The sequence below is a fragment of the Cornus florida genome, unplaced genomic scaffold, assembly GCF_030987335.1.
Source record: "Cornus florida cultivar Cherokee Brave unplaced genomic scaffold, ASM3098733v1 CherokeeBrave_3.0.0_Hap2_Chr06, whole genome shotgun sequence".
Taxonomy (NCBI): domain Eukaryota; kingdom Viridiplantae; phylum Streptophyta; class Magnoliopsida; order Cornales; family Cornaceae; genus Cornus; species Cornus florida.
Genome location: NW_026775576.1, coordinates 47546889 through 47574386, shown reverse-complemented (window position 1 = coordinate 47574386; position 27498 = coordinate 47546889). Strand labels below are relative to the sequence as shown.

The following is a 27498-nucleotide window of genomic DNA, read 5'->3' as shown; positions in this document are numbered from 1 at the left end:
TTGTGCAAAATTAACCCTTTATCAAAAATCTTACATAAATTATTACTCTAATACCCATTTTGCCCTTTTAATCTTTCGAAAATACCCATCCTTCTCTCTCCTCTAGATGGCTGTCTTATGTTTGCCTCAGAGCAGGGGCATCTTCTCGCACAACAGTCAAACTAATCCAACGTCGATCCCATTCCTTCACAACGACTAAATGGAACTCATCCTTAGGGCAGGATGCACCCTCCAAAAGGGGTCACCCGACACTGCAACTATGGAAACAAAGTACCATCGTGGCCGGTCCTTTTCTTGAATTATTCGAGGCGGCAACAAAATTCACACCGATCAATCCAACGACCTGTGTAAAACTCAATCCAAGCTCTCCACAGTCGTCGCCCACCGCTCTCCACAGAGGATGAAGACGGCCGACGAGCAAGGAGAAGCTCGCACGGAACTGATGGCGGGCCGAGCTCTCCATGGCCGATCCTCACCGCCGCTTCCTCGCTGGAAAAGGCGGATCCTTGCCTCAATTCTTATCGCCGGCGACGGCGGAACCGGCGAGCTTGGAGGGACTCTCGACGGCGAACTAAGGTAGCTGACTTGGCAGAAACCGGCGGTGACAGGAAGGATTGAAGGCAGCTGCTATGATTGTGATGGTGATTGAAGCTTGTTGTTGAGTGATCTTCTCGGTGGTGATGTGGTTTGCACAGAGCGGGGATTGAAGCTTTGTAACAATGTATTTGAGATTGATCTATTGATATATATAAACAATGAACTCTCTGCTGATGAATGACAAGAGAGAAGAAAATGGGTTCGAGAAACTGGGTTTGCAAAAATGCACTGCCACCACCCCCACAAACCCACTGCGGCCACCACCACCCCACAACTACCAAGATGAAGCCCGTCTTCTCACCATTCTCACCACCGTCCATCCTCTCTGCAGTCGCTCTATCACCTAAGCTGGCGATTGGGACTGTCGGAGGTGGAAACGACGAGTGGCGAAAAATCCTTGGACACTTCAATCTTGATTTTGTTGTTAAGCTCTGCTAAATCCTCGATTGGATTTTGCAAATCAATTCTTGTGATTGGATTGCTTGTGATCTGGGGTTGAGAATTCTGTTGAGATTTGGTGAGAATTTTGCAAATCAATACATATATGTTGAGAATTTTGCGATTTGGCTTGCTTATGATCCGGCCGCCTGTATCACCGATTCCAGAAATTGGAGTTGCCGCAGTGGAGCCACGACGGCCGGTGGTGCTCGTGGATTCGCTGGACCGAATTGCAGAATGGTGTGCATCACTATTTATTGTCCTTTTTTGTCTTTTGACAAAATTTTGTATTTTTTATATATTTTATAAAATTATTAAGTAAGAGTATTTTAGTCAAATTTCGTTAAATGTGTCGAGGGACTTGATTGCACCAAATTGAAACTTGATGGATGTTTTTTGTACGAGAGGGGTATGATATGCACTATAAACATGCTTGAGGGGTGTTTTTTGCACTTGACCCCAAATATTATTAAGGCTTGAAAAAAAAAAAATCAATGAAGTTTAGATTTAAAATTATATAAAATAAACCACAATGAAAATAGAGACCACCATTGAAGCAAATAAGCAATGGAGTTTTTATACTAATTTAGCCTCGACAGAGAGAAGCTCAACCATCAGCCACAGCCAGGGAAGCTCGTTTCCCTCCTTTCGCACCTTCATCCATATGTAATTTTGAGATATATATATATATAGGACAAAATTGATATTTGATGCTAATAAAATTTTATTAAATAAAAAAAAAACATTTCATTAGGGTGTTTAAAAGCGAAAGCGGCAGAATTAAGTCATAAAAATTCAAAATTTGAACGAGATCGCGCATGCAAAATGAGAGCAGAAACCCGCTCGGAGTATGAGAGCAACATTCGTTGAGAATGATTGTGTAACAGGCTTGTTTGATTAGTGCTTATTCAATTAAGTGCGTTTGATAACAAAATTTAAATATCCACTTAAAACTGTAAGAAATCACTTAAAATGGGATAAAATTTTAAGTAATTGGGACATCACTTATCTGAATGCTGACTGAAAATTCAAAAAAATATCAAAAAATAGTTATTTTGTAATTACCACTTAAAAACTTCAATATTTAAAATTCATTCTTTAAAATTTTCAGTACTTAATTTTTAATTTTATCAAACAGCACCTATTTTTTCGGTAATTAATTTTTGGCGTATTTTTAGTGTATTAATATTCGAGATGCGTATTTATTTCATCAATACAAATACAACAATATTATTAATTATGTGAAAAAAAACTCTGACACAGGACAAGAATAACACACCATTTAACCATACCCACACCATTTAACAACCATATATATACTACCGTTGCTCTTGGAACATAGTCCCACGACATGTTAAAAAAGTACCACATTGCGCCATCCAGAGCTATACTACCACATACAGCTTCCTCTCTAGTAAAACTAATAAGAGAGTGCTCTCAATCTCTAAACCTTTCATGCCGCCACCGCCACCACCGCCACCACTTCCATGCTGGCAATTTGCTGGCGGCGGCAGCGGTGGACGCCCGAATCATCAAAACGGGTTTCGACCCCGATACATGCCGCTCCAACTACAAGATGAAGCATTTCCTTCGAAAAGGTTTATTCTCGGAAGCACGCCACCTGTTTGATCAAATGCCTCACCAAAATCATGTTTCAACCAACATGTTGATTTCATGTTTTGTAAAATCGGGCGACCTTCTGAATGCAAGACAACTGTTTGATGGAATGGTTGATCGAACTGCGGTCACCTGGACTATCTTAATTGGTGGGTATTCGCAGCATAACCAACCCAGGGAAGCTTTTCGACTTTTCGCCCAGATGCAGAGGTCAGGGGCTGAGCCAGATTACGTCACATTCGCGACTCTTTTATCTGGATGTGATGATACAGTAACGAGAAAAGAAGTTGTTCAAGTTCATGCCCATATCATCAAATTGGGATGTGGTTTGACCCTTATGGTTTGCAACAGCTTGCTTGATTCTTTCTGCAAATGTCTATGCTTTGATTTTGCTTCTCAGCTGTTCAAAGAAATGCCCACAAGAGATTCTGTGACCTTCAATACAATGATAACAGGGTACTCAAAAGAAGGGTTGAACGAAGAAGCAATGGACCTTTTCCTCGAAATGCAAACTTTGGGATTGAAGCCAACTGACTTTACTTTTGCAGCATTGCTATGTGCTGGTATTGGGTCAGATGATATTGCTTTTGGGAAACAAGTGCACTGTTTTGTGGTCAAGACCAATTTTGTTTGCAATGTGTTCGTGGGCAATGCATTGCTTGATTTTTACTCAAAGCATGATGGCATAGATGATGTGAGGAAACTATTCGATGAGATGCCGGAAAAGGATGGCGTTTCTTACAATGTGCTCATTACGGGATACGCATGGAATGGGCAGCTAAAAGAATCTATTGACCTTTTTCATCAATTACAGTTCACCGTGTATGATCGAAGGCAGTTCCCTTTCTCAACGATTCTGAGCTTGGCAGCGAATACGGAAAATTTGGATATGGGCATGCAAATACATGCCCAGTCCATTGTGACAACAGCTGATTCAGAAATTCAGATCGGGAATTCTCTGGTTGACATGTATGCAAAATGCGGCAGATTTGAGGAAGCAAATATGTTGTTTGCAAATCTGGCCCACAGAAGCTCAGTGCCATGGACGGCTATGATATCGGCTTATGTTAAAAAAGGACTCTATGAAGAAGGCCTTAAACTGTTCACCCAGATGCACAGAGGCAATGTAAGTGCTGATCAGGCAACTTTCGCTAGCATTTTGAGAGCTTCTGCGAATTTGGCTTCAATTTCATTGGGGAGACAGTTACACTCCTTTCTAATCAGGTCAGGATTTATGTCCAACGTTTTCTGTGGTAGTGCACTTCTTGATATGTATGCAAAATGTGGGTCCATTAAGGATGCCATTCGAACTTTCAAGGAGATGCCAGGTAGGAATATAGTCTCTTGGAATGCAATGATATCAGCTTATGCTCAGGATGGGGACGGTCAGGCCACTCTTAGAGTTTTCAACAAGATGGTTCAGTCAGGTCTTCAACCAGATTCAGTAAGTTTCCTTAGCGTTCTATCAGCCTGCAGCCACCGTGGGCTCGTTGAAGAAGGATTGTGGTACTTCAATTCCATGACTAAAATTTATAAACTTGATCCAAAGAGAGAACACTATGCATCCATGGTTGATGTGCTGTGTCGAAGTGGAAGATTCGATGAAGCAGAGAAGTTAATTGCTGCGATGCCATTTGATCCTGATGAGATCATGTGGTCATCAGTCCTAAACTCATGTAGAATTCATAAGAACCATGAACTTGCTAAAAAGGCAGCTGACCACCTTTTTCACATGGAAAAGCTTAGAGATGCCGCTGCTTATGTCAACATGTCTAATATCTATGCAGAAGCTGGCCAGTGGGACAATGCTGGCAAGGTGAAGAAGGCAATGAGGGATCGTGGAGTTAAAAAGGTGCCTGCTTACAGTTGGGTTGAAATTGAACATAAAATTCATGTATTTGTGGCGAATGATATGACACATCCACAAATGACGGGGATCAGGAGAGAAATTGAAATGTTGACGAAGCGGATGGAGGAGGAAGGGTACAATCCGGACACCAGCTGTGCCCTTCAAAATGTGGATGAGCAAATGAAAATCGAATCTCTTAAGTATCACAGTGAGCGCATAGCTATAGCATTTTCACTGATCAGTACCCCAAAAGGTTCACCAATACTGATTATGAAGAATTTAAGAGCTTGTATAGACTGCCATGCTGCTATCAAACTGATTTCAAAGATTGTTGGTAGGGAAATTACAGTCAGGGATTCAAGCAGGTTCCATCATTTCAGAGATGGGCTTTGTTCCTGTGGGGATTATTGGTAGAGTGTACAGAAAGAACAAAAGGGAATATTCCAATCCATTGACAGTAGGCTAGAAATGGTCTGGGTAAATGCGAAGGAACAACTAACCACGAGTTGCTTTGCTTTGAGGTGAGTTCCCTTTTGTAAATTTGGTGATTGACATTATCATGTAATTGTTTCATTGATGAACAAGAACACAAAATTATAGAGAATGACTTGGCAAATGAGTTTAGATCAAAATCAAAGTAGGGATATAGATTGGCTACAACTAGAAGGTTCGTCTCTGAATATATTGGAATTAAAAAAAATAAAAATAAAAAGTATCTTGATTTTGTCATATGCTGGCTCAACTCATGGACATGTAACATGAAGACCCTATTAGATTAATCCAATCATCGAGGGAAAATTCTTACTCATTGGACATGTCCTCTAACTCATTGGATTTGCAAAATTCTTACTTTTAATATAATTACTTTTTCTCGTAAAGCATTTGATTATCCATCTAAATGCTCAAATTTTAACTTTTTGATTTGAAGGGTTTCTTTTGTAGCTGTAATCTCTGAATTTTAAGTCCCATCTCCTCAAACCTTGACAAAATCCAGAAACTAAACGATAAAATCGGAGTATGAAATATAAGTAGCAAGTTTATAACAGATAAAATAATGAGTATCCTTTTTTTTTTTTTCTCGAAAATTCAGGTCAGTGAATAATGAGTAGTCTTAATACACTGTTTTTGTGCTTTTACAGGTCCTGCATCCACAGTCCATGAGGCCAGCTAGAGAGGGTGATATTCCCGTTGCGGTTAAGAATTCTTACAACCCTAATGCCCCAGGTACCCTCATCACTAGGACTAGGACAAGAGACATGAGTAAGATTTGTCACAACAAGCTGTTCAGAATGCGGAAGTCAATTTTGTAAGAAAACTTCAAACAGCCTAAATTGTCCATTTTCCAATTCCAGGCAGTACTAACTAGCATTGTTTTGAAACACAATGTAACCATGTTGGATATTGTTAGCACTCGCATGCTTGGTCAATTTGGCTTTCTCACTAAGGTAAAAATGTTAATTATTGAATTTGGTAATTCTTTGTCCTCATGCAGGCTCAATTGCTTATCCAAATCTAATGCACTATGCCTGACTTTGTCTCCATTCAGGTGTTTTCAATCTTTGAAGACTTGGGTACATCAGTGGATGTTTTAGCTACTAGTGAAGTCATTTTTTGCCTTGACATTGGATCCGTCAAAGCTCTAGAGCAGAGAACTGATTCAGCAAACAAGTGTATGATATCATTATCAATGTTATTGTTGGATTTGTTACTTTATAGGTTTAGTTTCAATTATTAAATTACTTTATCATTATCTTTTGTTGCTTGGACTAGTAACTGTGTTCTTAGATTGTGTGAATGAAACTTCACTAAAGAATTACCTTTTGTACTCTTAACAAACTTATCTGTTTCTGTCAAAGTTTTTGGTTGACCAAAACGAATGTGGAACGGTATGCAAAAAATAAAGTTTATTCACTTCAATCAACGACAGTCTTTGAGCCAGTCAATTAAGGCAACAGGACGGTCGTCATGGAAGTCGAAATTCGCTAAGGAGCGTGTAACAACTCACATGCCGAATCAACTAGCCCTGAAAATGGATGGTGTTGAAGCGCGCGACCTATACCCGGCCGTCAGAGCAAGCACCAGGCTGATGAGCAGGAGGGTGCGGCGGTCGCTGCAAAACCCTGGGTGTGAGCTTTCCACTTAATTTTCGCTGCAAAACACGCTAAAATTTTACTTTCCTGCAAAACTTAACCCTTTGTATTTTAGTTTCCTCCTATACCCTGTCAATTGTTTCTCCCACTCCTTGACTTTTCCTTTGTTTCTCTCCACTCTTCACTTTCTTCATAGGCTTCACGCAGAGGTAAGTTTCCTTCTTCTATAAATTATATGATTTGTGTAATTTTAATTTAGTTATTTATATTTTTTTAAGTGTGTATAAAATTTATTTTTTATTGTAATTTTTTTTTTTCCATAACTGATAATGATTGAGAGTGGTATTCTTACATGTTTATATATATATATATGGGTTAATTACACTCACACCCCCTAAGGTTTGCCCTATTGACAATCAGATGAAAATTTGCCTCTTTTTAAACAATGAGGCCCCCTCAAGTTTGATAAAGTTAACAAAGCACCCCAATAGTCACTTGTCACATGGTGAATTGACAGTATTACCCTTTGACTTTTATATGTCATTTTATTGGACCAAACTAACCCTCATCTTGTCTCCCCTTTCACTCTCTACACAAAACTGTCCACCCGCTCTCTCTATCTCCACCTCTACCACCATAGACGACACCACCACCATCACAATCACCACCACCATCATAGTCCTTCACCACAAAAACATATATATATATATATATACACACACACACATATACAAAGCACTGGCAATCTCCACCACCATCCATCGAAATTGATTTTAGAGAATCTTTGAAGGTTTAAACCCAAAAAAAAGCACACAACAACTCAGACTATCAACTTATTAAAGATCAACCCTTAATCAAAATCAAAATCTTTTGAAATTGAAACCTTCCAACGGTAATCAATCAAATTAACCAAGACCTCCATCAAACTGCCCTATAAACTTACAGTACCTCTTGTTGGGCCGTCCAAGAAGCAAATTAAACATCAAAAAGTTTGAGTTAGAGAGAAAATGAGAAGAATTTAACTGAAACCCAATAGAAAATATACATAAATAATTCAACACACACTGATCATATATATATATATATATATATATATAAGAGGAGAGAGAGTATAGTTAAACCCAATACAATATATATACATAAATAAATCAACACACTGATCATAAGAAAGAGAGGATGAGATCTGAGCTTACAAAGAGAATCTCCGATGAGAAAGCTTCAAATCCCCAGAAACCAGCCAAATCCAACTCAATAAAAAAAAAATTAATAATAATAAAACTCATCAAATCAATGATTTGCACTGGCACACAATATTGTAATCGTTGGTAAGCAACTCGGATTTGTATCCTCGGCCTTCAGAATCGGCGGCGGCTCGCTCTCATTTCTTCCCAAATCAAAGAGTCGTCATTCTTGTACAGCCTTATGGTCCACGATTCCACATCCTCGTCGACTCTACACTTCAACACGGCTTGCTCTAGCAACTCAGTCATCACTCTGGTGCTCGATCAAATCTCCAAATTCGACCCGTTCTTTTACGTTGGCTCAAAGGACTCGGCGTCTGCGGTTAGATCCCCTAAATCTCGCCGTGGGATGCAACCAATCAGTGGGTGTCCAGAGGACAGCGCCTCCATTAGGTGATAGGTTAGAAAGAGAAAGTAGTAAAATGAATTAAATAATAATAAATAATTATAATGGGCATTTTGGTCATTTTGCACTTCTGATATTTTAATGAATTAAATAATGAAGGGTTATATAGACATTTCACATGTTTTTTAAAGGAAAAAACTTATAGGGGGTGTCAATGTACAAAAAATGGCTAACTTTCATCTAACTGTCAATATATCAAACCTCAAGGGGCGTAAGTGTAATTAACCCTATATATATATATATATATTTGAGTATTTAAGTATTGGGTGAAAAACTAGGGGTAGTGTTGGGGTTGTTGGCCATTGGGGTTTTTTAATTTGGCTTTCTTGCTACGGTGAAAATGCTAATTACTGAATTTGGTAATTCTTTGCCGTCATGCAGGCTCAATTGCTTATCCAAATCTAATGCGCTATGCGGATATGCCTGACCTTACCTCCATTCAGGTGTTTTCAATCTTTGAAGAAGTGGGTATATCAGTGGATGTTGTAGCTACTAGTGAAGTTGGTATTTCCTTGACATTGGATAAAGCTCTGGAGCAGAGAACTGATTGAGCAGACAAGCGTATGATATCATTATCCATGTTATTACTGGATTTATTAATTTATAGTTTTAGTTTCAATTATTCATAATCCATCTTTTATACTTTTCACCGCATAGAGAATCCATGTTGGTTACTGTATCTAAGGATTCAAATAGCATGAGAACGAGAGACGTTTATTACCTTCACGCACACCATATGATGATGTGTTTGTCTTGTATCCTGACCTCGGTTTTATGCTTATTTGAGCAGGAACTCGTCCACGTTGTGGAAGAACTGAAAAAAAAGATCGATTGTAAATCTCCTGCAGCACAGATCAATCATCTTTCTCATTGGGAATGTCCAAAGGTCTTCTTCACTGGTACTTGAAAAAGTGTTGTAGTGACATTCATAAATCAGTCATTCTGGCCGTCTGCTGGGTTTTTGTTTTATTAGTTACTACAATATTACACTAATAACATTCATTTCCATAATATTGTGAGCATCTTACAGCCAGAAAGTATATTTTGTTGCTTGGACTTGTAACTGTATTCTTGGTGTGTGAATGAAACTTCAGTAAAGAATGACCTTTTGTACTCTTGACAAACTTCTACAACTGTTTTCTGTCAAAGTTTTTGGTTTATTTTCCTGTTTAAGTTATAAATACTCTGAAGCAAATTTCCACCCCCCTCTACGAACGGAATAGGATGGAATGGCAACCTCTTTTGAAAGCTCCTCCACTCGAGTGGAATGCTATGACTAACAGGCCACTGACTTAACAGTATCAGTCTCTTACCTCACCAAAAGTACAAATATGGATTCAGGGTTTGCAGACAAACACATCACACTTGACTTTCTCTAAAGAGATCATAGCTTCACCTTCGTGTGCACGTATAAAATACACTGACAACTTTAGTCAAATCTGTGTTTTTCACCCTCATTGATGTTTCCGGGATTGTTCCTCAGCTGAGAGATAAATCCGTTTAGAAAAATCCATCTCTAACAAACAATAACTTAGCACATATCAATTCCCATCAGAGACCATCTAAAACTATCAAGGAACGTGAGCAACTTTAGTCGAATATGTGTTTTTCACCCTCATTGATCTTTCTGGTGTTGTTCCTCAGCCGAGGAGAATAACTTCCTTGCGCACGAACACATCCAACCGTCCATTACGGCCCGTGTAATATGTATTACACATGGACAGTCCAGATGCACTTGTTGCACGGTGCAATAGATGGGGACATGTATTACACAGACGGTCCAGATGCACGGTGCAACGGGTAAGGAAGTTTTTTTTCCCTCAGCTGAGAGAAATCCGTTTAGAAAATCCATCTCTAACAAGTAATAACTTAGCACATATCAATTCCCATCAGACCATATAAAACTATCTAGTATAGAAGAACACAAACATGGTCAAAGCCACCTTAATCTTCGCAAATGCTGAGTGTTGGCAAATGATATCAAACTAAATAGTCTACATGCAAGTGAAGAACAATAAGGTAGTCCTAAAATAATATAAAGTCAACATTAAATAATTGCAGTTTAATACACGATCAGAAGTCGGGAAAGCCTAAAAAGCATCCATGAGAGGGGGGGAGGAAAAGCAAGAAAGCAAAGACATCACAGAGAAATTAAGGGATCCTCAGCAATCTGAGTAAATGATCATACACAAAGACCATGGCAAACCAACATCTTTAGAAACATCTCAATTCCTCATCCCTCAATGGAAATCCACAAACCCTCAAGTAAGATAAGAACTGCATCAGTATCTCCTCCTCGGACTTCTTGAACGATGGCCGCGTGGTGATCTGCAAAAACATGGACAACAACAAATAAATAAACACACTTGCATATTACGGCTGAAATGCACACCTCAGAAGCCCAAAAATATAATAATAGAAAAACGACAAAATCAAAAGGGAGTAATAATACACAAATTCTCAGTGATAAATTACAGTTTTAATATATAAGTTCCAATCAATTGACAAAACTTATCATGCATCTACCTAGAAGTATGTATCAAGTTTCAGCTGATGTCAAGAGACCATGAAAAGTCTATAAATTAGACAGTAGGAGCTATCAATTAGAAACGATTTTTTTTGTATTAATTTAAAACAAGAAATAGAACCATAAGCCAGTAATTGGAATTTTAAATTGAGAAATATCAGATGTGGAGATCATATAGAAGCTATATGTCAACCAGAAACCATGTCAGCAATTGTTTTTGTGTAAAGATCAGAAGTAGAGCACAGAGAACCTATATAAAGAGTATTAATCACTGCACCAATACAAGTTAGAATATGAAATATAAATTAAGCAAAAGTGAATGAAACTTGTTCAAAAGAAAATGCTTTTGAAGTAAGGGAAATCATTAAATGAGGGGTAAATTTCAATTCACCGCCTCATGTTTCCAAAAATTGGTAACTACCCATGAACTCACTCTATTATTGCACTCATCACATTACTTGCCAAATCTTTTATAAGCTCCCCCTTTCCATTACCATTTCAACAAGTTTCATCAAAACACATGAAGCATGTGCATTACCAACCAAAAACCTAATAATACCCTTGTTAAAAGAACCAGTTTGAAATAGATAAATATACCCCTTTTTGGTGGCAATGCAACCCAAAACCAACCACCCAACATGACGACCTCTAATATCCAAACCCAACACCTCCACATCTTCCACTCTCCCGCATCTCACCATAGAAAACTATAAACTGAGTTGCCATCTTCACTATTTTCTTCCTCATTCTTGTTATCTCCATCCATGTTCCCTCATAACAGCACTCGAGACGAAACACAATGCAGCCACCACCAAGACACCCCAAAAATAAACAATAACCCTTCCATCAAGAACTCCCAAAAATGGTTTAGTTTCTTTCAGACTAGAATACGTTAGTAGCAACTGATCTATATTTCACATGAACAGGCAATGTATTGCCAGGCACCAAAAAAAGACAGGTTACAGTAGAGACGAGAGGCTGTTGAAATTGCTCATACAACAACAATTTGGCACGCACTCTTTGCACATAAATCTTCATTAATTCATTATTATAACTGTTACTGCATTTTGACACCTTTAAAATAAAATCTTCATGGTGAATTTTAATTCCATTTTATGAAAGACGACGAAAATTCTCTATTTATGAGGATCAGTTAAACTTGCAAAGTATTAAGAAAGGTCCACACGTGTGATAGGAGATGGCTCTTTGAAGAAATAATTCATCTCAAGCAGTGAGAGTGATGGATATGATGGCATGTGGTTTAACTGAGGTGATAGCCTTAAGTAGAGCAAAATGGAGAAAAGATATTCGTGTGGCCAACCCCAATATCAAATAGTTGGAACGGGCTTTATTGTGTCGAGTTAAGAATCAAATAGGAAAAATTAAGTAACCACCAAAATCATTTAATATCATCCCCTCAGAAGTAAATAAAAAGCCGTGAGGACAGAAGAGGATGATCATGTACCACCCCCTTTCTACCCTGACCTCATACAATGTTCCAGCATAGTTGACCTCTTAATTCTCTGGCTGCAATAGATGTCAAACGTCTCTGCAAGATCTACAGCTTTTTTTCTCCTAAATTCTATTTATGTTTCAACAGAATCCCCATCATTCAATTAGATAAGAGTTTTTCCTCCCATAAAATTCATGTAAAGCATGTTGGTAAACATGCAAAAGCTCTTACAAAAAAGCATACCTCCTTCTCATATTCCTCCTCCTGAAGGGACCTTTACTAAATGCCCAATCAACAGTGATGGTTTGAGTGAGTAGCTCAGTTCCATCAGTAACTTCTATAGCTTTCTGCGCAACTCCAAAGGTCTCATATTCAATGAGTGCATACCCCTGTACAACAATATTTTCACATCAACCAATGTGCCAAACGAACATAGATTGCAAGATATAACAAAGGGAAGTAACCCCAATTTAACCTTCATTTAGTGAATCAGCAATCTTTGAAACTACTAAATTTAGCGAATCACAATTTAATAGAAAAAGTAATTCAAAATGCTGCTTTATGTGAGTAGCAATAAGAAGTCTCAATGTCTCAACACTGACAGAACAATTTATAACTTTGCTGATTGCTAAATAACCTATTTCTTTAGAAGGAACGCTTCTATTAGGAAAGATATCTGTCAACGCCCGTTATAATGTTTAAGCCAATCACAGAATAATTCTTTTACATAATAGAAAATATATTGAGTAGATAATTTTGGTATTCCTTTTGCTTTGTTGCTTTGGTGACAGATGATGCCTACTGAGAACAATTCATATTTGTTGATCTAATTTTCATTCCCATTCTCCTGAGATCATTTGACAGATTTTTTTCTGTGATAGATAGGAATTTGAAAGAAATTTCAACCTATATAACTAATACCCTATGAAAAATGCACATAGATAAAGGATACAAGTACAACAGAAGTCACACGATACAAAATTGACAATTGGAATACAAATAGATGAATCTAAGAAATTCTACAGATAAAAAGGGGACATGGAATTCTGAAACATACAGAGAAATATGTCGGGGATGTGGCTATATTATTTTATAATGAATCATTAGAAAAGGTATTATTACATACAGAAACATTATGATGAGCACATATTTGAGAATCATCAATTATTTCTTGCTTCTACCATTTTTTTTCCACTTCTTGCTTCTAACTTAAATTATTAAAATTTGTGTGAGAAACTGAAGGTTACATTGCATGGATATAGAGTTAAAGCGTTGAAATAGAATCAACGAGATTTACCTTCATTATTTATCCCTTATTCCTATTTAGTAAATGGTCAGTTTTCTAAATCAATTTTTAGTTTGTTTTTTCCTTTCCAATTATAAGGCAATTATATAGTAGGCATCCAACATCCCAATGTTTGAGACACCCCAAATGTCCAGAAGTGTTCAAGTAGTTTCATACATGGGTGTGGCATTTTAAAAATATCATCCATCTAGAAAGCATCAAAATAAATGTATCTTAGAACATTTTACAACTGTCCATGTTACTAATATCAAATATACTATGTAATATGTATACAACACCTCCATAAAATATCTTTGCCATTAAGAATCAAACCAAGTATTGTACCCGTAATAAATTAGAAAAGCAGCAGAAGATTATCATCATATTCAACATACTTGAGGGGACAAAAAACTCAACACTAATTACTGCCTTCCACGAGATATTCTTTACTGTTCCATGTATCATTTTAAGTTAATTACATGAACAAAACTAAAAGTTAAAACCAAATAGGTATATCAATGGAAACTACTGCATTGCACCTGTGAATGACTCTACCAGTCATATGAGAAAAATAAAATACTATCTTTGATAACAGCCAATTTATTAATTATAAATGAGTGAAGACAAGGCTAACATTCTACAGAATAAGCTCCTACTAATATATGTTCCAGATGTCAAAGTTCATACAATCAGTCTGTTACAAAAACGATAGATTGAGCTTTAGCAATATAAAGGCCAAGACAGTTCATTTCCATATCAAAGCCAACAAGGTTTGACATGACGTAGAAGCAAATATCAGGAAAAGCGACGAACGGTTCCATTTTTGGGAGTACAGGACAAAATTACATCGTAATATGTGTCAACAATTTCAGAATCTAGATAAGAGGCGGAGACTAAATGAGACACTGATAAGGCCCAAATTTAGTCCGCAAGGCATGCTAACATTGAGAATTGATGGGGACACATGAAGGTATCATAATTCACCGTGTCCGCTTATCCAGCATTACATTGAAGTAGTGGGAAACAATAATGTGCATGTGGATGAAAGACAAACCAAGCTAACTTCAGATTGGGTCAAGGTCAGCTAATTAGAGGTTATTCTAGGTTGTTTGTCAAAATTGGGTGAAGTGATCCATGTCAGACAGTTGATATTCAGATATGAGTAAGGGATATGCGTTCACCACTTCTGATGTATGGTTGGACAAACGCCTAATAAGCATATTTGCAAATCCGATATTCTTTTTTTAGGGTAGATAAATTTATTCACACTTTAGCTTGGGTAAAGGTCAGCTAATTAGAGGCTGCTCTAGGTTACTTTTCAAAAATGGATGTAATAATCCGCATCAGACACATGATGCTCGGATAGGAGCAAGGGATATGCATCCAACTCCACTGTTTTGTTCCTTTTGTTACATTATTAGTTTAAAATGACTGAATTGTCTATGTTGAACACAAAATGTAACCGACATTTTTTTTCTCTAGAAAAAATTTACAAACTTAATATTACAATTTCACCATGAGTCCTTAAACAAATCCAAAAGCATAGAAAGATACAACTGACATTAGTAGCTCATTTAACGTAGTGCAAGATAAATGAGCCGACCTCACCACATTTAAAGCTTGTTAATTTATTGAGCTTGGCTCAAACTCAACTCAATAAGCCAGTGACTTCTAAGACCAAATAAAATAAGTAATTGAGAAAGGATCAAATTAGTTCAAGTAATACTTGCTCGAACCACTTACGAAATAAACAAGGTAAGCTTGACGTTCTTTTTGAAGCTCATTAATCTTTCTACCAATCATGAAAAGCCAACTGCTCAAGCAGCTCAGCTCAACTAGTTTAGAATATATATTTTTTTATAAGTCAGATTTCATTAAAAACGCTCAAAAAGGGGAGTGCACGCATAGAATACAAAAACTACAATACCTAATACAAAGTTAATAAGCTTTTGTAAGAAGATTGATGAACAATCTTGAAAGTAGGAAAAACATGCAGCCAAAATATATGGTTCAACTATCCTTGCCATCACTGCTTACCACCAGCATACAATTGTTCCAAAGTTTTTAAGGAACAAAAACTAACTGCATCTCATGTCATTTAATTTTTTCATATTCTACGGCTCTTTTATTCTTTGATAAGTAATATTCTGTGGCTCTTTAAGTATGTTGTTTGCGCTCTTTAATGAAATCTTACTTATCAAAAAAGTACTGAGTATTATTATGATTAGCATACGGCCTGTATAGATGAGAGGTTTGAATAATGTGAATTAATATCATCTTCAACAACTATTAATTAAGCAATGACTACATATAGTAGTTGATACAAGATGAGTATTAAGCATGTGTCAATCTTTAAAAGCAAAAAGTAACACAAAAATAAAGCATAAGACCAGCAATAATATATTGATGAATAATTCTTCAAACACATAATTAACTTCTAGCAATAGCAAACAAAGAATGTACAAGAACAAAGGCATTTTGTTTCAGTATAAAAAAATGGTTCTAAAATGTTCGATGGTACAATTTTATTTCCCATCAACGCATTCAAATAAATGCATTCTTAAAATAACAAAAGAATGCTCACCTTGACAAATCCAGTTCGCCGATCAAGATTCAAATGCAAATTCTTAATATCACCAAATTCACCAAATATATTTGAGAGATCATCCTCCTGCGCCTCTTCATGTACTCCAGTGACCAGAATAATCCATCCTTCAATGGCTGCACAAATTCACAAGCAGTAAAACTTCTATATAGAAAACATCTATATAAACGTTAATGTAATCCCTGGAAAATAAAATGCTATTCAACTTCCGACAATTAAATTTTCATTTAATATCTGTAATGATACAAATATTTCACAGCAGACAATATTACTACCAATTGAAACAATTATGCATATGTAATAACTATATAAGATTTAACTTCTGATTGATTTAACTGTTAAGGATAACAGGGAAGTTGAGTAGAACCAAATATATATACATACATACATACATATATATATATATATATATATATATATATATATAATTAGGTTATTGTTAGTACATTTTCCTCTTCTAAGCAATACAAAATAACACCAAATAATTAAGGAAAAAATAACACCAAATATCATAATTGTAGTGAAGATCCGGTATTTTAAGGAAAATTCTGGTTAATCCAGTTTGAAATTGTTTTAAGTAATGAAAATTCACATCTATAGTGACACGTTGGTAAGAAAACCAAACTTCCTAAAATATCTAGAGAACCTTTCAGTAAGAGAATTTCCAGTAGTCTTAGTGTATATTTCAAGTCATCAATTATCAATGTTTGATCACAGCACAAGATTACAATCTTAATATGTAAATCACTGATTACTGTTAACCTTTATTTCAAAAGCCTGGTTGAGCCAAGCAATAGGTTTCAGGCTAGCTAAAAAACTTAACAAGCAAATGAAGCTTGGGATAAGCTCATTCCTTAGATCATAGTCAACATATGTATATAGAGAGAGAGAGCTAATACCCAGTCCATGATTGTATAGCCCATAAGAAGTCTATGAACAGTTGTGCAACTAGATGATGGACCTCAATATAGCCTTCTTTACTAATTCATTGAATCCAAATTACTTAATTGAATTAGATGATCTGGATTGCTGGCTCTCAATCAAATCATACATTCATACTAGAGATTCAATCAACAGAATTACCTATCAACAAGCTCCATTAAAAGTGTAAAACAACCTAATACTTGCGAATTGATAATTTGAATCTTTGACACATGAAAAGTTATTATGGTTTCGTGTTAGCCCAAATAAAGTTAATGTAAATTAATTGTTTTAAGATGATTTCCAAAACCACTAATTTGAGTAGAATTAGAAGTATTCTTATACCAGGCATTAAGGTAGCAAACCAGATTAAAATTTTGTAAAGCTTAAACTTCTTTTTAATAAGTCAAATTCTGTAAAGCATAATCAATGTACCACATCCTCCATATACATGGTTGGAATTTCACATACCAGTGTAACTATATAAATTAGATAATGAAATTCACTACTACAGAAAATTATTAATCAAAATAGAATCATTACTCAAAATGTATAACATGATACCATACTAATCTAATGTCATAAATACAAAAGCCCGTGTCCTAATATTAAACGAAAATAATCCTTGAACAAGAAAAAACCTCATATTACCCACCCACACAAGGAAAGGAGGAGAGAGCAAATATAGCCTCAAATGCAAGACTTTGTAATACCTCTATCCAACTTCGTTTGCTAATTCTTTTTCCCTTTGGTTTCCAACCACATTCAAAACCAAAACTTTTCTTGCTATCCCAAACTCCCTACTTACCGTTGTATTTTTTATTTTTTTAGATTAAGATTTCCCCCAAGCTTACACCAAAATGTAGGCTCCCATCCCCTTTAGTCTATCATCATCTAGACTAAAGGAACAAGAGCATAAACCTCAAAATAAAGAGCAAAAAAAAGATGTCTAGACAATCAGATCTATCAGATTTCAACTTTTCCTTATATATTATTTTTAATGTTTATGACTTTCAAATGGAGAGAAGACAACCAAATGGGGCAGAATTTCTAATATTAATCCATGTTTCTCAGACCATAAAAAAACTCAAACCAAAAACCCGATTATTAAGAATCAGCAGAAAATAAACCTGTTTTATTTTTTTTTTCAATTTTTCATTCCTCCGGCTTTTCAGCAACCAAAAAGGGTATTTAAGGACAATAATGCAACCCCAAAAAAGCAACACAATAATATACCAAAATCATAACTTAAAAGGGAAAAAAAAAAAAAAAAAACCCTAGTTTTCGAAGTTTTAGAGAGAGAGAATGAACTTACATCGTTCGGGACCGGGGCCGCCATCGGAGTCAAGCGAGTCGAAGCGACCAGCCATGCGGTTATTGCGCTCGGTGTCAGCCTCTTCTCTGAAGCCACGGCCTTTGGTTTTCTTTGGAGCTCCGGTGATGGCGGATTTGAGCTTTGGAAGAGCCGCTTTGGGCGACGCATCTACGTCGACGGCACCATCTTCGTCCATGAGATCGTCGTCTTCGGGCTCGAAGTCCACCGCTTCCACATCCGCGTTCGCCATCGCCTCCTCTCTCTCTACCGAGTCTCTCTCTCTCTCTCTCTCTATCGGGTATAGTTAATGGGGCTGTAGTGGGGTTTCCGTGCTCAAAGCGAGGGGTTATATATACATATATATATATGTAACATCCCGGGAGCCTTATATTGTCCGGACTAGTGGTTAATTTTGGGCGGGTTAAAATCTCGACATAGCGCAACCCGTGCGATGGGCAATTTTGTCATAATTTAAAATGTATTATATAAAATATGGTTAATTACCGTTACCTCCTTTGCAAATAGGGCAAATTATGCCCGCATCGCCTCTGATTTGGATAATTCCACTTTCCTCCCCAGCATCCGTGTCAAGTGACCTGAATAATGAAATTACTTTTCTATGTATCTTTAATATTTTTAATCATTTTTAATTCAGAAAATCTTCCTCATCCATGATTTCACTAGTGACTTTATACATACATATCATATATGGATACTAGTAAAACGCAAGTTGCACCCGAGTAAAATCTAATTTAAAATTAATATTTAATAAAGTAATTAAATAATTATTTTTTCAATGATAATTAAAATTAATTTCTTAAAATAATTACATTGATATATTAATTAAGATAAACAGATTACATTATTAAATAATGATAACAATTTACAAAATATTTATTATAATAAATTATATATTTTCACTAATTAAATTTATTTTTATTAAAAAATTTCATAATAAATATATAATTTGAGTTTTATAGAAACTCTTCTAAACACCTTATATTAATTATAAATAAATAAAACTCATAATAAATAGTTAATTTATGTTAGAGTTTTATAGAAACTCTTAATTATAGTATCTTAACTCTTTATTTATATTTTCTTATCTAATTAGATTTTATTTAATTAAAAACCTCATAATAAATAGATAATTTGAGTATTTTTTTTATAGAAACTCTTCTAAACACCTTATATTAATTGAAAAAATAAAAACCTATAAATATGTAATTTGTGTTAAAGTTTTATAGAAACTCTTCTAAACACTTTATATTAAGTGAAAAAATAAAAGCTCATACTAAATAGGTAATTTGTGTTAGAGTTTTATAGAAACTCTTTTAAAAATTCTTTTTATATTAATTAATAAATAATTTTTATATTTATAAATAATTACTAAAATACTAAAACTACTTACACTTTTTAATAATAAGTATGGATATAGATATAAATATGCATGTACTGGGAATTTTCAAATATCTTTTCTCCATCAATAGTTCTTTATCTTTCATACCAAAAAAGAAAAAAAAACAATCTCTACTTTGTAAGCCTGCAAGTAGGCTTCGCGTCAACCAAACCTCTATTTCCTATTGTGATGTTTCGCAATTTATCTCCTCGTTTTGCGTGCCGAACGCCTTGGAGTGTGGCGGGTGAGTTCCGAGAATTGTTTGGGACATTTTTTCGAGTTTATGATTCTTAGAAATACATACGTCATGAGCCTTATAAATAAACAACATACAAATATGTCTCTTGCAAAGTCCACTATTTTGGAGACCAACAATTATATACATATGCATACTTCACACACACATAACACGACGTACACTTGTCACCATGGTTTGAGACATTGATGACGTGGTCCAATAAAATTATGACACCTGTTAGAAAAAAAAAAATTTAAGTTGAGAATTGCCCACCTAGTCTCGAGTATAACCCTTTTTTTTTTTTCTCATCTCTTCTAATCTTCAGCAGCACCTCACCCACCATCATGACCGAAGCCATCACCGCATCTTCCTTTGCCTTACCCGCATCGAAACTCTCACCGGAGAGAAATTTCCCGATGAATGGTGGTCAAGGATGGTGTGGGATTCTGGTGATTATTGACTAATTTTTTGGTTATGGCATTAATTGATTCTCTGGTGTTGGGTTGTAGAGAGAAGATGGGGGTAGTTGTTTGGTAGGTTCAGAACCTCAAAAACAAAGACGAATTTGATGGGTCGTCTTCCCACAAAGAACACTCTTTTTACTTTTCTCAAATGCCCCAATTAGGCTTACAAGTTCTGAATTTATTAACTCAAATTCCCCACTCTAAGGAGGGAATCCTATCATACATAACTAAGTGATAACAAAATGATAAACCTGAACAACCAACTGTAGTTGTAGATAAAGATAGCAATTAGCAGAAAGATAAAGATGCCAAAATAGGAGAATGCAAGGATTGGGTTGTAGGAACCCTAACAGTCCTGCCCGCTTGAAAAATCAGTTTGCCCTCAAGCCGGAAATTCTGGAAACCGGGCACAAAAATCATAATAGTCCTCCCAAGTTGCATCTTCCACTGGGTGGCTGACCTACTGTACTAAGAGACGAGTAACAGCTTGATTGCGACGCTTAAATATGCCACAATCCAAAATTTTCAATGGAACCCAATTGGAGGAACTATGATCCGTTATAGGGGGAAGTGTAGGTGCGATTGAAGGGGTGGATCCTAACTTTTTCTTGAAAAGGGAATCAAGAAAAATAGGGTGCAATTTACATGCAGGTGGGAGGTCAAGCTTATACGCAACTGGTCCAATGCGCTGGAGGACTTGAAATGGGCCATAAAATCGAGGTGCGAGTTTATTGGAAGTTCGGTTTGCAAATGTATTTTGACGATAAAGCTGGAAGCGTAAGTAAATCCAATCTCCCACTTTAAAAGAACGTTCAGCCCGATGCCGATCAGCAATAACCTTCATTTGATGTTGAGCATATTTAATGTTCTCCTTCAAAAGATTCAAAACTTGATCACGATCACGAAGAGTGAGGTCCACAGCATGCACACTAGTAGAACATGGTTCATACGAGCGAATTGTGGGGGGAGAATGTCCATATAAAGCTTGAAATGGAGTCATCTTGATGGCAAATTAGAAGGTCGTATTATACCACCATTCAACCTAAGGCAACCATTTGGCCCATGCAGATGGTTTATCATTTGCAAAACAACGGAGGTAATTTTCCGGCATTCGATTTAACACCTCTGTTTGTCCGTCAGTCTAGGGGTGTTAAGCGGAGCTGCGACAAAGTTGACTTCCTTGAAGCTGGAAAAAGGCTTCCTAAAATTGACTTGTGAAAACTAGATCACGATCACTAATAATGCTTCGTGTCATTCCATGGAGCTTAGCAACTTCACGAACAAAAACTTCTGCCACGTTTGACGCAATGTATGGATGGGATAAGGCCATAAAATGTCCATATTTTGTTAAGCGATCCACAACCACCAATATCACCGTCTTACGAGACGATGGGGGTAATCTTTCATTAAAATCAAGAGAAATGTCTACCCAAGCTTCAGAAGGAACAGGTAATGGATGGAGGAGGCCGGGTGGAGACATAACTTCATATTTATGGTGTTGACAAGTATCACATTCAGCTACAAACTTCTTGATATCATTCCGTGTAATACCCCTAATTTTAAAAGGATAGTCCTGGTATTTAATTAATTGTTTAATTACATTTTTAATTGCTTTTTTAATTGTTTAATTGTGTATTTGCATGTTTATTTGAATTAATGGTGAATTATGTTATTTAAATGAATTGTTAAGTTAATATGTTAATTAAATGAGTTGTTTAATTTAATGGTTCATTTAAATGAATTGTTTAATTTAATTGTTGATTTGGATGAGTTGTTAATTGTTTAATTTAATTATTTAAGTATTGTTTTAATTATATAACTGCATTAATTTGATTACATTAGGGTTTGGTTTTTATTTATGAAGTCACGGGATTTAGTTTAGCCGACTTAGGATTATGGGGGAATTAGAATTAGGTTTCCATAAGACAAAACCTATATATATATATATATGAGTATGAGGTTGCCAAGGGTTTTAGAACCCTAAACACGTAACACTGGAGGGGACGAGATATAGAGAGTTTTGAGAGTGAAACTTGAGAGATAAACAGAGAGGTTCAAGGAGGACGGGACGGAGTGCTTCTGGGTTGAACCAAGAGCAACGGAGGTGTGGAACGGAAGTTTAGAAGGTGGTTGGAAAACTCAGAGACAGAGGTTTAAGGTTTTGAATGGAAACCTAAAGGCAAGTCTCTATTCTAACTCTTTCCCCCTAAACCTATGTTTTGTGCATGCCTAAGTAGACTCCAGGGGTTTAATTAATGTTAAAACAAGTCGTTTATGCATGTTTCAACTATATTTAATCTCGTTGAATTAAACTGGTTTGCAATTTCTTACAGTTCTGTTATCTGGTTCATGCTGTATTTGCGTTTAAGCTTAGTTTAATTAATATCGTTGATGCATGTCGATGCCTTATAAATGTTCTGGGACATTGATTAAACACTGGAACAAGTATTAAAGGAATTACAGAGGGCCTGGGTATCGCCAGAAGCGAGGAAGATGAAGCAGAAATTGCCGAACAGCTTCAGGGAGTGAGAGAGATGGCTCCTAAAAGGAGGGAGCCAGCTCCCTCATCAATGGAGCTGGCTCCAAGGGGTGTGGAGTGGTGGTTGTCACACCTCGACCCAAAGTTTATGCACTAAAAGATAGTGGTGTAGAGCTATGATAAATGTGGCCAAGTTTTACATTTAGAAATTGCCACTAATACCTTTCACTAAAAATATAGTTAGGGCAAGTAGGGATCGTCCCAAAGGATTGGTGGGTCATATTAGGTTATGGAATCAAGATTAGGGTTAGTAGGTCGAGTGATCAAAAGATTGGTTAGTGGTTGAATTACACTAAGATGCAATTTAAACTAAAGTAGGCAATTAAATGTAATGGAGAGAAAATAAGAGAGAGATCTTGGGGTTTAGAGATCACCACTAAGCATAGCTCTTCTACGCCCTTAATAAATGATTAATAAGGCGAAAAACATGTATTGCAACATAGTGTGTGTGTGTGGTTGTTTCAACAAACATGGATGACAAATTAAGCATATATTGTCTAAGCAATATGGTGGATAGCACAATATATCAAATTAAGCCATTAATCATTTCTTTAAACTCATAATCCAAACACATCACAAGGTTAGAGGTATATGTTACTTGCTTTCATAAGTATGGAACATTAAACAACAAGCATGAATTGTCCTGCCATTTAACACCTAAACTACAGCTACACTACAATTAGGCTAATGACATGAAATTAAACTAATTAAACTAAGGGAGAGGTACAATCCATCAAGAAATGAGTATGAACCATCAAATAAACCACAAGAACATTCCATTAAGCACTATGTCTTGACAATCTCTAGATCTATAGCATTAATACATATAGACATGCATCAATAACACAAGAAATAGAGACAAACACATGAACATCTATTCTAGCATACATAGACATATGGATAGAAAGAAATGATCAATTGGAAGCATTAAACCATATAAATCATTGAATAAACAAGATTTATATATATATAAGTGTCAAAACATGTATCACAATACAAATCCCCTAAAAAATATATAAATCAAGATGTAGAAAGCATGCTTAGGGCTAACTTTAGCCCCAAGAGGATGTCTAGCCACTCATGAATGGTGTCCTCCAACCCTCAAGGGCTAACTCCATGGTAAAGATTGCTCTTCTTCTTGGTTGATAGAAGAACTCCAAGCTTGTGTCTCTAGCCTCCTCCTTTCTTTTCTTCTTCACTAAGAATATCAATATTGTGCCCCTCAAGTGTCTAAAAAGTCTCCCTCAAAAAGTGGCTCATATTCCTTATATAAGTAGGTCAAATATCACCCCAAATGAGCTGGGCTCGTACACCAATATTCCTTCCAATGATTGGATATGAGACAACTTTTAATGAGCTGGAATTTGGATTTTCTTAGGATTTGGGAAGTTCAATCCATCGAACTTGTGGTGAGATCGATCGAACATGGCTGAGATCTATCGAATTGAAGCTGGATCGATCCTCTATGGCGGCGTCTTTTTGGATAAAAACAAATCTGAGATATTTTGAAGATATTTTTGGGAAAAATACAAATGTGGTAGGTAGGGTGGTACAAGTGGATAAGATGAAATCTTTTCGATCGATCGAAAGAAAGTTGGATCGATCGAACTTTGTGGGACCTTTGGATAAGGACAAAAGAGCTTGGATCCATCTTGGAATGCTGAGATCGATGAACTTTCGATCGATCGAATATTTGCTGAGATCGATCGAACTTACTGAATTTCCACCACTTGCTTCCTTTTGCTCCCACTTTGCTCATTTCTTTGATTCATCTCAAGATTGCTTCAATTATGCTCTTATTTAGCTGAGTTAGTTTATTTTGGAGATAAGTACCTGAAAATGAAAATAATACGAAATCAATCTAAAGCGGGAAAATAAGATAGATAAAGTAACTAGAATACCTAAGCTTGAAGGGTTTAATGCGCACTTTTCAGCGCTCATCACACCCCCAAACTTAAATAGTTCTAGTCCCTAGCAATGAACTAAAAAGTAAAGGAATGAAATGAACAATTATACAACTATGAACTAGAAAACAATAAATAGATAACGCCACTTTCGTAGGAAACACGATTACATTTAGTAAATGCAACAAGCCTTTTAAACTCCTCGTGGACGAGTGAAGTCTCGTGAAGGTTTCCCGAAATAATATCCACAAAAATTAAGCTCATTCTCACAAAAAAGGCACCAATATTGCAAACAAGCATTGGGAGAAAACTACCTCAAGTATGCAATTTTTCAAACATTTTCAAGCAATCTCCAAAAATCTCAACATCAAGCAAGCAAGTATGGTCCTCCACACATTAAGAAAATGATCATGAAAATCAAAACAACTCTAGAATCCTTTTTGAGTAGACCGACATCAAGTATGTTGTTATCTTAGCCAACTAAAGAAATGATCACATCCTTACCCTCAAACTAGCACACAAATCTAGTACCGATCATCAAGACAAAAAGTGGACCTTTTATTAAAGTTTTATTATTCTAGGTGCGCTTATTCTTTTCACTCGAACTTTTTTTTTTATTTATTTTTATTTTTTATTTTTAGGATCAAAGATGGAATCATGATGCAATGTGTTGATCTATTAAGCTTTCTAGCGATTCATGAGGTCGAGCGTTAGGTCAATGACTCACAAATCAGACGGCTTTAGGGTACTAGGTGTTCAAACACCTTTAAAGAATTACAAGCTTAAATCAACTAGGCTACAAATTAAAACAATCTCCATCTAATCATTTCCCACTTCTCAACTTTTGGGAGAAGTCCTTACTTTTTATTACTTTTACAACTTTTTTTTTTTTTTTTTTTTTTTTTTTTCAAATTCATTTATTAACCTAGAGTTTGGGCCCTCCACCTTTCAGTGCGAGAAATTCAGTGCTTAATGAGGCTAGAATCCCGGCTACTTAGTGAAAAGGGGTTGTTATCCACCTTTATCAAGAATGAAAGCTTTCAATGCACTACTAGCTCAATTGGGATATAACCAATTCAATAATCAACAAAGCATGTACCCCACAAATGAATGCTAGTGTGCACCTGTGCTTGTGTAGAATTCTAGAATGAATCTCAAAACAATCACAAAATCAGGGTGATGTAGACCACAAGTGCAAGCAAGATATTAATCTTTCAAAAAATTTACTCCTGAATGGTATCCACAAGGCATATAAGGAGTATTGGACTCTCAAGTCAAGCATTTTTAAATTTTAAGCAATATAGTCCTCAAAAGATCAAAATCATAGCTAGCATCAATCTTAAATCTCAATCATGCAATTAAAACTCAACCTAAGTAGAATGCAACTAGACACCTTATCCTTAAACTTAAACCGCACATTGTCCTCAATGTTCCATGAGAAGAATGAAAAAGATGAAAAGAGAATACCATGGTGGCAAAGACATGAAACCCGGCAGTGACTCAATTCGAAAGGCGTCTCCCCCAAACTTGGAATCAACAACATACTTGAATAACCACACTAGCAAATTCACATTAAATCTCAAATGGGATAAGAATGATCAAATTATGCATTCTAAAGCAATACAAAACAAGATGAAAGAGAGATATGAGATCAAGCCTAATTGAAAAGTAGCATAACTACACATAAGGGCACAAGAGAGATTTTTTTTTTTTTTTGAATAAACAAGAAGAAATTCAAGAAAGTATAAACAATGATTACTAAGTTTAACGTCTCTAGCTAGACGTAATACTGTTTTGAAAAAAATAAGCTTGAAATCCAAAAAGGAAATAAAAAGGTCAAACCAAAGATGCTCAGATCGATCAAGTTCAGATTGATCTAAAAAAAAATTTTGATCGATCGAACATGCATGAACCTGCAGAAATGTTTGAACAATGAGACAGAGAGGTCTTTGGATGCAAGTTCGAAATTTTTCTAAGTGTTGAGACTGCAGATCGATCCAAGATGAAGTTGGATCAATTGAAGAACTAAAAATCGATCTGGGAACAAGTTCGAACGATGGGACAGAGAGTTGAAATATGCAGGTTTTCTTCGAACGATTGGACAGAGAGGTGATTTGGATGCAGGCATGATGTTTGATCGATCGAATTTCCACTGAGATCGATTGAACAGGCAAAAACTCTTCCATTTTGCATTACATCCCTAGATGTCTTCATACACAGGGTCTATTAGATGTGCAACTTCCAAATGTCTTTGGAAGACCTATCCCTTAATGTAGGGTTTTAATCTCTGTCCATTAATCTTGAAAATGTTCTCCTTTTTCAAATTTTGAATTTCAACCGCCCCATGCGGTGCAACAGAGATGACTTCATAAGGACCTTCCCATTTGGTTCTCAACTTCGCAGGAAAGAGTTTCAATCTAGAGTTGAAGAGCTAAACTTTTTGACCGGGTTCGAAAGACTTCTTCACAATGTGCTTATCATGAAAAGCTTTAGTTTTTTCTTTGTAGAGTTTGGTACTATCATAAGCATTATATCTCAACTCTTCGAATTCACTCAATTGTAATAACCGGTTCTCTCAAGCTTTATCAAGGTCAAGATTGAGGTTTTTAA

General features: G+C 36.1%; 2 protein-coding genes across 3 annotated transcripts; one reads left to right on the top strand and one right to left on the bottom strand.

The window, feature by feature from the left end:
- Positions 1–2301: 2301 nt before the first annotated feature.
- Positions 2302–6256, top strand: LOC132311437 (putative pentatricopeptide repeat-containing protein At2g01510). Of its 2 annotated transcripts, XM_059809340.1 has the most exons (4): positions 2302–5022; positions 5641–5725; positions 5854–5946; positions 6048–6256. In XM_059809340.1, exon 1 carries the CDS (start codon positions 2387–2389, stop codon positions 4913–4915), a length of 2529 nt encoding a protein of 842 aa, XP_059665323.1. In that variant the 5' UTR covers positions 2302–2386; the 3' UTR covers positions 4916–5022; positions 5641–5725; positions 5854–5946; positions 6048–6256. The 2 variants fall into 2 exon arrangements, with proteins under 2 accessions (XP_059665323.1, XP_059665322.1); XM_059809339.1 differs by having other exon boundaries at positions 5641–5946.
- Positions 6257–10258: 4002 nt separating this feature from the next.
- Positions 10259–18684, bottom strand: LOC132311436 (RNA-binding protein Y14A). The gene is made up of 4 exons (XM_059809338.1): positions 18345–18684; positions 16088–16224; positions 12462–12607; positions 10259–10566 (listed from the first exon to the last, which is right to left on the bottom strand). Exons 1-4 carry the CDS (start codon positions 18592–18594, stop codon positions 10521–10523), a joined length of 579 nt encoding a protein of 192 aa, XP_059665321.1. The 5' UTR covers positions 18595–18684; the 3' UTR covers positions 10259–10520.
- Between the last annotated feature and the right edge of the window lie 8814 nt (positions 18685–27498).